The 14,239-nt window shown below is 30.4% G+C and overlaps 1 protein-coding gene across 1 annotated transcript; it reads right to left on the bottom strand.

The window, feature by feature from the left end:
* Positions 1-67: 67 nt before the first annotated feature.
* Positions 68-12,753, bottom strand: Shark (SH2 ankyrin repeat kinase). Its single transcript, XM_068770064.1, has 14 exons — positions 12,497-12,753; positions 11,872-11,968; positions 11,722-11,798; positions 11,282-11,490; positions 7,414-7,612; positions 6,823-6,963; positions 6,248-6,353; positions 5,695-5,924; positions 5,080-5,220; positions 4,064-4,394; positions 3,560-3,789; positions 2,774-2,973; positions 1,913-2,138; positions 68-1,405 (listed from the first exon to the last, which is right to left on the bottom strand). The coding sequence occupies exons 1-14, from the start codon at positions 12,530-12,532 to the stop codon at positions 1,202-1,204; spliced, it is 2,427 nt and encodes an 808-aa protein (XP_068626165.1). The 5' UTR covers positions 12,533-12,753; the 3' UTR covers positions 68-1,201.
* Between the last annotated feature and the right edge of the window lie 1,486 nt (positions 12,754-14,239).

The following is a 14,239-nucleotide window of genomic DNA, read 5'->3' as shown; positions in this document are numbered from 1 at the left end:
TTTTACAATCAACGCCAGACAGTTTGGGAGTGCTTGTTACTTAGTGTTATGTAAATAAAACAAAACTTTTGTTTCATTTGTTTACTTTATAAATATCTTTATCACATTTGATTTTGTATCAAATTTAAATTATCTGTCGAAATAAAAAAGTATTCTACGTCAGACTCATATTAAATAGAATTTAGCATAAATTCTTAAAAAAAAAACAGATAAAATTTAGGTAACTACATAAAATTTTGTACGTATATATAACACAACCTCATGGCAACTGAAATGCTGATCACACTTTCATACTATGGCATGCACTTGGCAATACTGATTAAATAATAATGACACTATTTTAAATTGCTTCGTAATTCATATGAAATAAAATTTTTAGTACCAGAAATTGATTATAATAAACATTTTACACTTAACATAAATATTACATAGATTTTTTCTATTTATGTATATAAATAATAAAAATATATTATCAAAAATGGTGCGATGTAAAAATAAAATGTTTTTTGATTTTATGTAAGATTGTTTCTACAAAAGCGGAATGTATATGGGTATCAAATTGTTTTATAATGTATAATATACACTATTTCAAACAATTAAGGAACATCATAACAAACCTTAGTAATACTATTATGTAATACAGTATAAACAAAATTATAATGAAAGTTTTATCATTTTAAATTCCCATGTTACAGATTAAAATATTAGTTAATATAAAATAACCATATGTTATACAAATGCTTCTTATTTGTAACGTAATAAACATCATAACCTAAAACTTAACTATACGTAATCAGGCACATCGTGGCATACTTCTACCCAATGGTTACATCGTTATAGACATTTCTCTCTGCACCATAGAGCTAAACTTAATGTAAACTTTTTTCTTCTAACTTGTAATATATCTTAGCATTTATATATCGGGCAGATCTCCAATAATAGTGTAAATTATAATACTAAATTGGTTTTTGGGATTGCAGCGGTTAATAAAATTTGTCTCGATCAAAAATAAAAAAATCCGCTCGGAATTATAATTTTGCAGCCTTTACTCCCACTAGAGTTAGCGGGGTTTCATAATTATCTATGAGTTGTAATTAATTTGTAAATGTTTAATATATCCATACCATCAAGCAGTGCTTGGATCTGTTGTGACTAACAATATCAATTCCGTCGACAAAAAAATAAATGTGTATTGTGTGGGTCACACTGTAACATCGTCGTTTTCGAGTGCCAGTTGGCTGATGTTCATGTAGTCCGGGTGTTGCGAGAACACATCCACCAGTTTGCTGAATGTTGGCCTGAGGTCCGGGCTGTAGGCCCAGCAGTCAAGCATAACTTGGTAAATTTCATCGGGACAATCTTCTGGCCTCTCCAGGCGCTGACCATTCTCCACTATTTGTATTGCCTGATTACAGAAAATAATGTTATTAATTAAAATCAATCTTTCAGATTTTATTACATATGAAAGACACGATACACAATAATTGCAGTAAGAAAGATTTATGAGACAAATATTTTTTTTCAGCCACCTGTAATCATCTGCCAATTGGCCAAAGACCTATTATTATGGGCACATTTATTATCGTTCTTACTTTCCGTAACGCTAATTCTTTGTTTTTTTTTTATTTATAAGGCCGATACCTAATTATTACTACTTATTATTTTCCTAGATTGCGTATACCAAAATGTTTATATTAATTTTCTACCTCAAAAATTAAATAATTTATGCAGAGGTTGGTTGGTACAATAGGCGTACTTATCGCTCGAAGTGATCTATATCATATAATCTTTGGATGGAGGTGACAGACATATAGGAAAGGAGTTTAGGGTGTACATATATTTCAGAGTACAATACACTTAGTACTATGATTTTTTTATCGTAATTATAAAAGTTTATGATTGAGCTACTAACCTCTATTCCCCTCTTTTCCCCATAAGGCTGCTTCCCGTAAGAGAACATCTCCCACAGCGTGACTCCGTAGCTCCAAACGTCGCTGGCGTGGCTGAATGTACCAAAGTTGTACGATTCTGGGGCATACCATTTGATGGGCCACTTGCCGCCCTGGCTCGCTTTATAGTACGAGCTATCGGACGATAATGCCCGCGATAGACCGAAATCACTGATTTTAGCTTGATGTCTGGAGACAAAAGATTAATTAACAGTTAACATTCCATCATTTTTATTCCAATAGATTGGGAAAAAATGCTATAATTATTAACATTTTTTTCACTATACCTAGCTAAACTAAAAAGGCATCTTACTTTTTAAATATATAAGCAGACAGCAACAGTTCATTTAACATTTATGTGAATCATAGTTATTATCATATAGTTAGCCAGCTTATTGACACTCGGTGACCAATCAAATAATTCCTAATTAAGCAGGTAAAGTTCAGTGATCAGTTGAAGGCATACTTGCAAACGCAATTGCTAACTACCTTTTTATTACTGTTAGCCCCAACATGGTTATTGACAATATTTAGGACAAAACAAGATATGTTCCATTTTGGCAATTCTATTTAGTAATGTTCATTCCTAATACATGACATTTTTTACATTATTCCTAGTCATTGGAAGATTGGCCATTGGCCATGGTGGCACTGGAAGCATGGTATCGCGCCTCAGGAAGCGTGGCGAGGTGAGAGCCGAAATGAACGCCAAGCATTGCAGCACTCCTCACGGTTCACCATGAACATAACTTAAGGCAACTATAAACCTTTGTACCGCGAGGTTTCGGTAGCACTATAGCAACGTACATTACAAAAGCATTTACCTTGTTGCAAGCAATATATTCCGAGCCGCCAGATCTCTGTGTACAAAGCGACGACGCTCAAGGTAACGCATTCCCGCAGCCACTTGACAAGCCCACAGACGCAATTCGTACCCGGGCGAAGCTTTTTCAGGACAACGGAGTAGGAACTGCAGTAGAGAGCCCAAAGGAACCAATTCTTGCACCATTGCTAATGGAGGACCCTGTATAATATTAAAACAGGATTTTACATCATAAATTAATTATAGTAATTTTAGCTTTTATTATAAATAATGTTGTAAATGTGACTGAATTAATGGTAATATTTGTTACAAATTTAGTATTGTGTTTTATACTTTAGCAAAGTTGTGGATTCAATTTTAATCAATATATATATATGTTCCAGCTGTCGTTTACAGGTTTGTAGAATAGTGACCTTGTTTATGAGGTCAAATGTCGAGTAACATAGAGATGCTATTGTTTAGGCTGATAGATACCGGGTAACGAGTGTTTAGCGCTTGTTTCTGTCACCATACCAGGTACCACTCCATTGATAGTCCATCGCGTCCAAATTTTACTACCACACAACCCAGTTTAGTCCGAATATTTTGCAAAAGTGTATCACAAAATTACATAATAACAAAAAAAGTGAATAACAATTTAACACAAAATAAAAAAAAATCAACTGAGGAAGCACTACAATTTTGTGTTTATGTTGAGTTAATATTATAGTAATAACTGAAGCAAACGCAAATCACATAGAGAGGTGTTACACATTATAGAGGTAGCTTGTTTCAACTCGGTACTCACCAGGGAGACGCCTATCAGGCGTACTATACAGCGATGGCGCAGTGACATCATGAGCCTGGCCTCGGCAAGGAACTCCCGCCGGTTATTCTCGGCGTGCTGCGCGTGCAGGGTTTTTACCGCGACGGGCTGCGCCGGCTGACCGGGCGTGCTGTACGTGGCTCGCAGTACCGAACCAAACTCTCCTTCACCCAGCGTCGCACCCAGTGTCAGGTCGCTCATGGGAATAAATTCTGGAATATTTATTACCATATTTATACATATAAAATATTATATATATGTATATATACACACACATATATATATATATATATATGTATATATACATATATATATATATATAAAAGAGAATTGGTAAGTTTTTCTTTACGTAATTCTGATTTTGATTGCAATAAGATTACTTATGTTGTTATACTAAAGCTATTGGATTCTTTTTATAAAGGAGGTGATATCTAATAAACATTAGATTGAATTACATTATTGTGTAACAAAAAACATAACTCATACCTTGCAGTGTGGATAGCTGGCCGTCCGAATTGATAGATATTTCATTATAGTTCTCCGCTAATGTGACCACTGCACTATTGTTCACAGGAACTTTATATGTCTCATTGTCTGTCTGTGGGTCTTCATTGTTATTGATGCAGTCATTGCTAAAGTCTGAACAGAAGGAAAGATTTCTCGTGAGCAGTTCAAAGGCATTGTTGTTGGTCGTGATAGGTGGTATAGGAGGGGATGCTTGATTGTCGCCAAGGATATCGCGCTTTACTAATGATAATGATTTGTTCTTTGCTGCACGGCTAGGAGAAGTTTTCTTTGTGCGTGGCATAGTGGAGAACTGAAACCAATTAATTGTTTTTTATTTATATTAAGTATTTTTTTTTACTCTATAAACTTTATTTTTGTATAAACTATATTATTACACAATGTACTAAGACTACAGTGTAATATAAAAACGTAATTTGTTTAATAATTTTTTATTGTCTAGATTTATTAGAGAAATTACAATATATATATATATATATATATATATATATATATATATATATATATATATATATATAGATAATCCCACTGTTATTTAACATAAATATATACACCATAAGTACTATTTTAATTAGCATTATTTTAGTTGGGTAATGAGCCTGTCTGTATTGATCTAAGCAGATACCTTGTAATTCCTTGAAGTTTATAAATATTTCTCTAAACTTTACTAACACATTAATACAAATTATAAATATTTTATTTGTGTATGTATGAATGTACCTAATAACGGGTTGATTTCCACAAATAAGTGATATTGTGTTCATTTTGCGACAGGTTTTTTTTGTGTTAATGGTTAAAGAAAATATATGATGATTTTGAATGGCATTCAAAACTTTACAGTATTATTACACTTATTGTTTTACTTATATTTTAAAAACAAACGACCTATCACTCATATCTGATGTTATAATACATAAAAGAAACGGGGACAGTAAGTTTTTGGCTCCTGTTACTATACTACCAACTATAAATTTTACCTCAGGCAGTGGTGGTTTTGGTTTAGGTGGTACAGGTGTGGTGAGCCTTGTGGGTAGCCCGTCCGGTACACTGCTATAGTGATCCACCAGTCTCTCCAGAGATTCCAAATATGGACCATCATCAATAAACAGCCACTGACTCTAAAGCAAAAAACATAATTTATTATATTTATACCTTTAAATACAATTTTCACAATTAAACATAGTAATTAAAGAAAATCTATGATAACATGAGATTATTGTAGAACTTCTACATCTATGCAACTTCACTAATGTTAACATTTTTTCTGGACTAAGCCCATTATAATAAAAAAAAAAATTTCTGAGCCTGGTTTGAACACAATTCAATTTTATTAGTTAAACATTAAATACAAAATATATTTAATAATTTAATAAGGTGGTTAGCAACTTTTAGGCTCACAGTAGTAACTATTAGGCTTAGCATTGCCTTCACTAGGTGGCCCGACGATATGGTCAGTCGTGGTAGCGATCATTGGGAGAAGGCTATCCTGGCCTTGCCGTCTATCAGCTGACATGATGATGATTATATTCAAATGCAGGCTTATATTTGATTGGTTTTGGTAATAAATGTGAATAAATATATAAATATGTTACCTCTTTCCTAATTATGAAATTGAAGGGCGTATTCTCACTAAGCATGGTCAGAACATAAGCACTATTGTGCCTTTCACTATAACGCACCAAAAACACCCCATCTGATGCTTTATCCTGTAAATTGTTTTGTTTACAATATTCCTCCAATGTTTTCACAGCTTCTTCTCGGCTCAGAGTTCCGTGATACCATTGAGTTTTTGAGGTCTTTGGTGCCTCTGGTGTATGGTTTTCTGTATCAAAAGAGTTAAGTGGTTAAGAAAGGTAAAATCGTGTCTTATACAAGTAACAATGTATAGTAAATGATAATCATTAACAAAAGATATTTTCAGACAAATATTGCTCAGAGGATTGGAAAATTCAAGTGGCAGTGGTCACATAGCGCGTAAAACAGGTAACCACTAAGGTATCAAGCTTCTGGACCATGAATCGGCAAGCACAGCATATGAGTTCCACCCACAAAGTGAACAAATAGCAGTCAGGGTTGTCAGACAGTGATTATTATTACAAAATTAACTCTCATTGGTTTATATGATAAAAAGTAAAATTCACGTACTTAGCAACTGATAACATTCCATATGTCCATAATGCTTCGCCAAGTCGGCAGGCGTGTCCTGCGCTATTGTCCTGGGGTGTGATGGTGCATTCAGTTTTAAGAGGACCTTAAACAACATAATAAAAATTATTATGAATATATATTATAAGAAATCTTTGTTAAAGGGATATGCACATATAGAATAACACAATTTTTAACACCTCTAGGTGCAAATTAAACGATTTTGATTTTTATGAAGTTCACCAAAATATTACTACAAAAACAATCTGTACTTGAAAGCATTTAAAGGATTTTTAATTTCTATATAATTGTCAATCCAGATTAGTTTTACAAACAGTATAAATAGAAAACATCTTATGTATAACAAACATACAATTAAGATATTTAACCATAAAACCAAGAAATAACTCATCTAAAGTTATTTTTGGGTTAGAGAAAATGATACTTGAAGTAATTTAAAAAAAAAATCAGGGATAATCTCTGTGTGTATAAGCCAATTCTACCTTCGTCCTGAAATTGAACAATGCATCGCTTGAGAAAATATGTAATTATGCAAGAAGAAACTTCCAACTTACTTTGATGCATTCAATATGGCCTTTCTGTGCCGCATCATGTAAAGGCACTTTTCCGGATGGCGCATGCCTCATTTGATAATTTGCATTGCCTTTTGTGATAAGCAATTCTGTTGTACTGGGCAAGTTATTTTGACAGGTGTACTGGAAAATGAAAAAGAAATAAGTTTTTTTTTTTTTAAAATTCAATTAATTTTGAAATGAATCTTATCATATTAATTAAAGACCTGACAATGTAATGAGAATAAATAATATCTACATGTTTTTAATGTTGTTATGTTTTACTGATATATTTCCTGTGTTAATTTTTCATCCGCACCCTCGTTATGGTGTTGTTTTCTAGCAACATTCTTAATACAAATGATAAAATTTACAATGTTGTTAAATACAATTTTATTTGTTAACCTGTTGACACTTACAACCTCACCAAATTTTAAGCCTTTTTAGGCTTTTTGTTACTTAGTTTACTAAACTCGAGGAGTTTCGTCATGGGCCTTTGCATTACTTATGCCGCTTTATATGAAAAGCAGACCAAAACATTTAAAATTTAAGGTACAAATTTTAATTATGTAATATAAAAGTACAAGACCTTACATGCAAGGGTGTGTATCCAAAAGAATCTCGCACGTTAACGGTGGCGCCACTTTCGATTAATTCGGCAAGAATGTTGTCGCGGCCCGCTCTGGCCGCTATGTGTACGGCGGTTTGTCCGTCCTGGTTTTTGGCGTCGCGACTTCGATAACCGCAAGCTAATAATTGTGAAACTACGTTGAAATCACCAGCTTCGGTTGCGCTGTGTACAAACATTGTTTTCAATTATATAGAGACTAATATAATGCGAAGGTAAATTTTTATAGTTAACGCATCTATTTAGACAGAAAAAATAAACATAAACGCACTTTTAACTCAAACTACTACCTAATTTATTCAACTATAACGATGTGTTTTGTTTTTTAGAGAAAAAAATGCTTTAAAGTCGTTTCCATTTTATGAGATAATGACCTTACTCAATCCTTATCGTAATTCAAGCGTTAAAAGTATTCATACATTTTGTTTCATTTTTTTTATATAATTTTATTTCACTAATAATTTATGATGATTTACAAGTAAAGAAATAGTTTTATAAATCAAAACTGATACGTGTAGATGATTTTAATTTTGTAACAGTATTTTTATATAACAAATGGCGACGACATTTCAGATAGGATAAATTAATCATTAGGATTTTATTTAAGTCCATAACATATTTAAAACACAGAGATCCGAATCCTAAAACTAAACTATGCAGAAATAAATATTATTGGAGATCTGGATTTTAAACTACAATATAAAAAATATTTATTTTTTGAACATTCATTAGATAGAAACAAAACTAATACCATGTTTAATAACTTAATCTATATTAAAGATCAACAGGAGTTCTTAAGCAATCAGCTACTTAACATTCAGTTCGTAATGAGATGTTCAAACAAAAATAACGTCATTCAGGCTTGGCCATGTGATTATAGTGAATCATTTAACATAAACAATGATTCATAGTTGTCAAACACAGATGTATCTGGACGAATTGTTGCTAAGATATTGTCTATGCAGCCATCAAAACATTCCCAGGTTATGACTAACATCAAGTGTATTAAATAAGTAAACATCGATATTGTAATCAGTTGCTTTGTTTAATTAATTCTAATGAAGTCTAAATTATGACTCAAAATTTACATAATAGCTTTACACTTAACCTATCGTAGTTTTATCAATAAATAAAATTTTACCATCAATATTACATACTGAATGAGAAAACGTAAAATAAACCTTTTTCATAGCTCTTGTTTATTTACTAATAAAATTAAGTATTCATTTATTCCTTTCACAGCTTTTGTGCAGAAATAAGTAATGTTTTTCTAATATTCTACCTTATCATTTCCAATATAGTTGAATGAAATTGAACATAAGTTCTTACTTGAATTCTACCTAAAAATATGGAAGTTATCAATTTTTTCTCTATTCATCTTTAAAAAATCAAAGTAAAGAGAGTAATAACATAAATAAAAACACCTAATATAAATATAATACATATATTTGAATATATGTTTCTATCTGAGTATTTTAAGTTTATATACATGTAATAAATAATTCAATAATTGTGATGATTCCATCAGATAGTCAAGCAATAGCATTTGAACCTTTGCTCTAAATGCGTAAAAATTGTTGATTATCCTAATAACAAGTGATAACGAGTTCTGAGGGATAATAGATTGTAATTTAAAGATGAAGTGAGCAAAATCAGTACTATGAGAGAAAGGTTCAAGTAGAAGATTGCTTGAGAAACAAAGTGTCTTTGTGTGTACCGGCTATGAACTGGAATTAAGATGATCAGAGTACGTGAATTGAGAGCTCACTTTAGATCAGATTGAAACAATATGAGGTTGTATTTGTGGATATTGATATAGAATTAAATGAAGTTATTTGAAGGCAGTCAATTTTCTTGAGTAGGTCTGCATTTAGATCAAAATAGCGATAGCACAAGCATTACCTTACTTTTGGAAGACAAAAAGTAATTTTCATATCTGCTAAAAAATAAATTTCAGTATTTTTTAGGTTAAATAGATAAATATTTCAAATAGCATATTTAAAAAAAAACGTTTTAAATTATTTTATTAATTGATAGAAAATTGTTGTTTTATTTATTGATTAAAACTTTTACTGTTTACATTAAAAGATAACAAACATAATCAAAAATAATGTCCTGTACTGAAATTCAGATGAAAAAATTGCAGCTACTCTCATTCAACCTTGTAGTTAAGCTTTCAAATTTGCATGAATACAAGTCATAAAATTCACCCTAGGGGATAATAAAAAAATTACCCCCAACTTACAATAACATTTAATTTTACTAATGGAAATTTATGTCATAAAGTTTGTGTTCATTTCGATGTAAATTATTATAGTATTTTTTAAAAACTACAGAATGATTAGTTATAGGCGTAAAAGCTTTAAATTTATGCTGTATTTGCTGTTAATTTATGTATGCACCCATGTGTTGTATACACATGGGTGTATACATAAATTTTTTAAAAAAAAAATTTAGAAATTGTAAATAATATAAAGAAAATATATCAATAAAAAGGGTTTTTGAAATGGATTACTAAATATTAAAATTATAAGTTTCTGCAGACTTTGTACTGCCAGAAGTTATTGGCCTGTCACATTCCGTCAACTTAGAAATATGTCACATAAATTAATGTGACATATTTCTAAGTTATCACTTTACACAGGTGGTTGGAAAAGAGTATAAAAGATTAGAAGGTCTATACTAACAAATTCATTTACCCCTTTGATGCTTTTACACCTATAACCAATCACCCTTTATAGTCTCTGTGCACAATCATTAAACATGTTTTAAATATTTACTGCAAACTAACTCTGTATTATAAATACTGCAGTGAGTATGTCATTTAAATATGCTGTATGTCAATATGTATTGCACTTGTGTCACATACTCTAAGAATAATGGCTACCACATAAGCAGGAAATATTCAATAAACTTGTCATTGTTTATAGCACATTTATATAAGCTGCAGCGCAAGTAAAAATCAAGGGCAATAACCTCGGCGCCTGATATGCTTACTGAGAAAAACCTTCAAAAAACTACACAATTGTTTTAAACTTGCTTCTTTTTTTCCTTTGATTTGTAATTTGAAAGATTTACATATCACTATTCTCTATTACTTATCCATTTTTATTTGTACTTATTATTTAAAATGTAAAACAATCCATCTTCATATGAATATAACAAATCAATTTAAATTTGTTAAATTTAAACTATGAAAGGATTAAAATAGGTTATAATTTTGATCACACTATGCAAATTTAAAATAATGCCTTAGGTTACACAATACTTTAAGTAAAAATCATGTTTGTTCATGTTATAAATTTTTGTTTCCTTTGTCTGTGTTAAAATATTGGGTTTCACTGCTTTGATAATCTTCAACAAGTATATTTGAAGCATATACTTCAAACATGCCTATCTCAATTTGTATGATTGAGATGTGAAAGAAAATTAGGGGCAATTTATCTTACACTTGTCTTAATACAATTTCCTTCTTCAGATAATACAGCCTTTATTGACAACTGCTTGTTGAAACACCAATTGAAATAATGATATATATATATGTACGACATCTCTACAAACCTTTTTATTGGCAATTATTCACTTTATCTTATAAAAATGGAAATAATGTATAATTCAAATAGTGAGTAGAAGCACCAACAGGTTGAAAGGTTACACATTTAAAATATTAAAAGGGGTGAATGTATGTTCTTTTGCAATCCATGTCACCCTATTCAAAAATCAATGCTTTTATAATAAAAACAACTGGTTATTTGTAATTATTCAATGATATTATATAATAATAAGTAAAGTAAAATTTTGGTTATCATTATGTAGTATGATTTAATTACTCACCGATGCAACAAGTTTGTTGTGCCTTGTGTCCGAGACTCATGGGGTGGTGGCTGTCCTTTGCAGATAACAGACAGGCGGGTAACAAGACCATTTGAGTCCCCACGATAATGTTGAATCAAAGTGTCTAATCCATGTACAGTGGTATGCTCTTCAATAGAAAAAAAGGCATCTTCTCCATGTCTTCTTATTTGATAGTGTACTACCTCTCCCTGTTTGCGGTTATTAATTAAAAATATAACAAATATTGCTCATTAATTATATAGAAAAAGTATTACTTAAAATACTCTTTATAAATTTAGTTTTCTAAAACATGATTTTTTTGGTTTTAGTTTTTATTAAAAGAACTGTGCAACTACTTTTTCAATTACTTTACCATTTTCGTATAAAAAATTAATCTTATAAAGAGCATTGAGGTTAGAAAACTTTTTAAAAAAGTTTACCTGATGTAAAACAGAGAGAACGTAGTCTCCTGGCGACGTATTACTTTCACGTACTAGGAAAACACCATCTTCGCCCTCTGTGGTAATGAAAATAATATTAAAATCTTGTCTACAGAGAAAAATATTTGTTTTATTGTTAGTTTCACGTACCTTCTTTTAAAAGTTTCTCCGCAGTTTCCCGTGATATTTTCCCATGAAACCAGTTTACATTATCTTCTCTGTTCATCCTCAACAAAAAAGAATTTGTCTGAAAGTTGAAACAAACCTGCTTTGTAAGTATCACACATCAAATACCTTTCGAACACTTGGCAAATGTAATTGACAGAACGAGTAAACAACTAATTGTAAATTTTAGACTATTTCTGTCAAAAAGTTCGAAAAAACTCATTTGTGTTCTTATTTGATGGAAACAACTTTTACAAACAAACTAATTTATAGATACATTTATACGTATCGTGTAATGAAGCAAGTTTAATTCGTCCTATTTCTTTCTTACCAATGATAATAGACAAGTTGTTAACCAAACAATTTTATGAAAAGAATCACAAACAGATATCTTTGTTGTTAGTACGAATATTCTAAGGTGGTAGAAAGGGACAGGTTGTTCTTAACAACCATTTGCAATCGTTTGGTTTATAGTTGTTAACGTCAGTCAACTTTAGTCAATTGAGAAACTTTTTAATGTTTGAAATTCTTACGAATTTCATTTTATTAGCATATTAAATTCCAAGAAGGCATTTGCTTTATCATTTCTAGATAATAAATGCAGACTTACCTTTAATAATATGAACGACGTCATGGTTGTTATCATGTTATCCAACTACAGAAGCACAAAAATATTTACAAGTGATGAATATACTAATTACTTTAACAAGTTATTTATGTAATTATATTTGTATTTACACATTTTAGATTTATAAGTTTTTAATCTTTTAGCACGAATTAGTAAATTTATTGTTGAATAGTGCTTGCAGTAACAGAGTGCGTCTAGCAAGCAGCCGGCAGACAGGCATGAGGCGCGGTATCCCCAACTCTGCCTTCCAACGAATGACTCATAGCAAGGTCAATTCCGAGAAATGAATCACCAATGTACTCAGTTCAGCAATGCCATAAGTAGTACGCATTCCCTCACAACACAACTTTGCGTCGCTCTTGTAATTTGTCTGTAAATAAATGTCTAATTATATAATATATTAGCCATAACAACAAATTGTTTATTCGTTTGCATAATTCACACACATTTAATAATATTTTCTAAAGTTTATACGAAAAACGCAATAATTTAGTATTGAGATAATTTTCATACTTATTTTATTCTATTAATATTTGAGATTACGTAGCGATAAAGATTTATCCGCAACGTAAATTTAGGCTTTTTTAGTTTTTATTATTTATAACAAATGATTATTTTACTTGAAAAAAATTATGTATGTTAATTATAAATCTGTGTTGATTTAGTTTTTTTGTGTTATAATTAACTTTGCTTTATTGTTTACGAAATCTTTAGATTTCGGTGTATGTTTTATAATAATAAAATTGATAATTACATGTGTTTTGATTATATACTAGGCAAAATTTTAATATCACAGAATCTTTTTAATGATCCCTTAAGTTATTTAAGGTGAAGTAACTTTAATAAACTCGATTAAATTTAGAAAGTATTTGCTACAGCTAAACGTACGCGTAACGTGATCGGTCGAAACCAGTCTTTACTGGAAGTATGTTTACTTCACTGAAATGTTTATTTACTTTCATTTTTAAACAGATTGCATTTATCTACTATTGTAAAGAAGGTACACAGTACATATGCCAATGGATTCCCACATAACTTGTTATCACAATGATTTTAGATTATGAATAAACAAATTAATTGTTCAGACATAGTTGTAAAACTTCCAGATTTATTTTTTAAAATTAACCATCCTTTGTGATAATTATTTAGTTATACATTTTTTTACGTTGTTATTTTTAAGTATCATTTAATGAACCAGGAAATAGCTAGAAGAATGTTTTAAATAAAACATTTTCCTTGTATAATTACAGTTTCCGGTTTTTAATGCCGATGCTGTCCATGCTTTACTTATATTCTTTTAAAACCAGAGGGTATATTTTATAAAAGTCAACAGTCAAGTTCATGTATAAATGAATTTATTTCCGAAGTTCCGAACACCTATGTATATATATTTTGTTCAAAATTTACTTATGATTTATAATAACCCATTTATTATAAAAATTGATTTTAATAAATTTTAATTTTTAAATGTGACTTTCACAGATATAAAAAATATTTACAAAATTTCAATTGGGTTATATATAGATTTTGGTAAAAGATCTTTTAGATATTTGAGATCTTTAAAGATAATTCTTCACGAAGATTAACTACTTAGTTTTTAAGTGACTACAACTTTGCTATAAATTATTTATTTTTGTGAAATATATTGCCGCGATTACAGTTATTCCGTATATTTTGCTAAAACTTAAAATTATTCATTTGATGTAAAACATATTTATTGTTAAA

This window comes from Battus philenor, unplaced genomic scaffold, assembly GCF_028537555.1.
Source record: "Battus philenor isolate CCGP_79_NKW_IND1 unplaced genomic scaffold, ilBatPhil1.0.hap1 SCAF_3, whole genome shotgun sequence".
Lineage (NCBI taxonomy): Eukaryota > Metazoa > Arthropoda > Insecta > Lepidoptera > Papilionidae > Battus > Battus philenor.
This window is presented reverse-complemented; position numbering and strand designations above follow the sequence as displayed.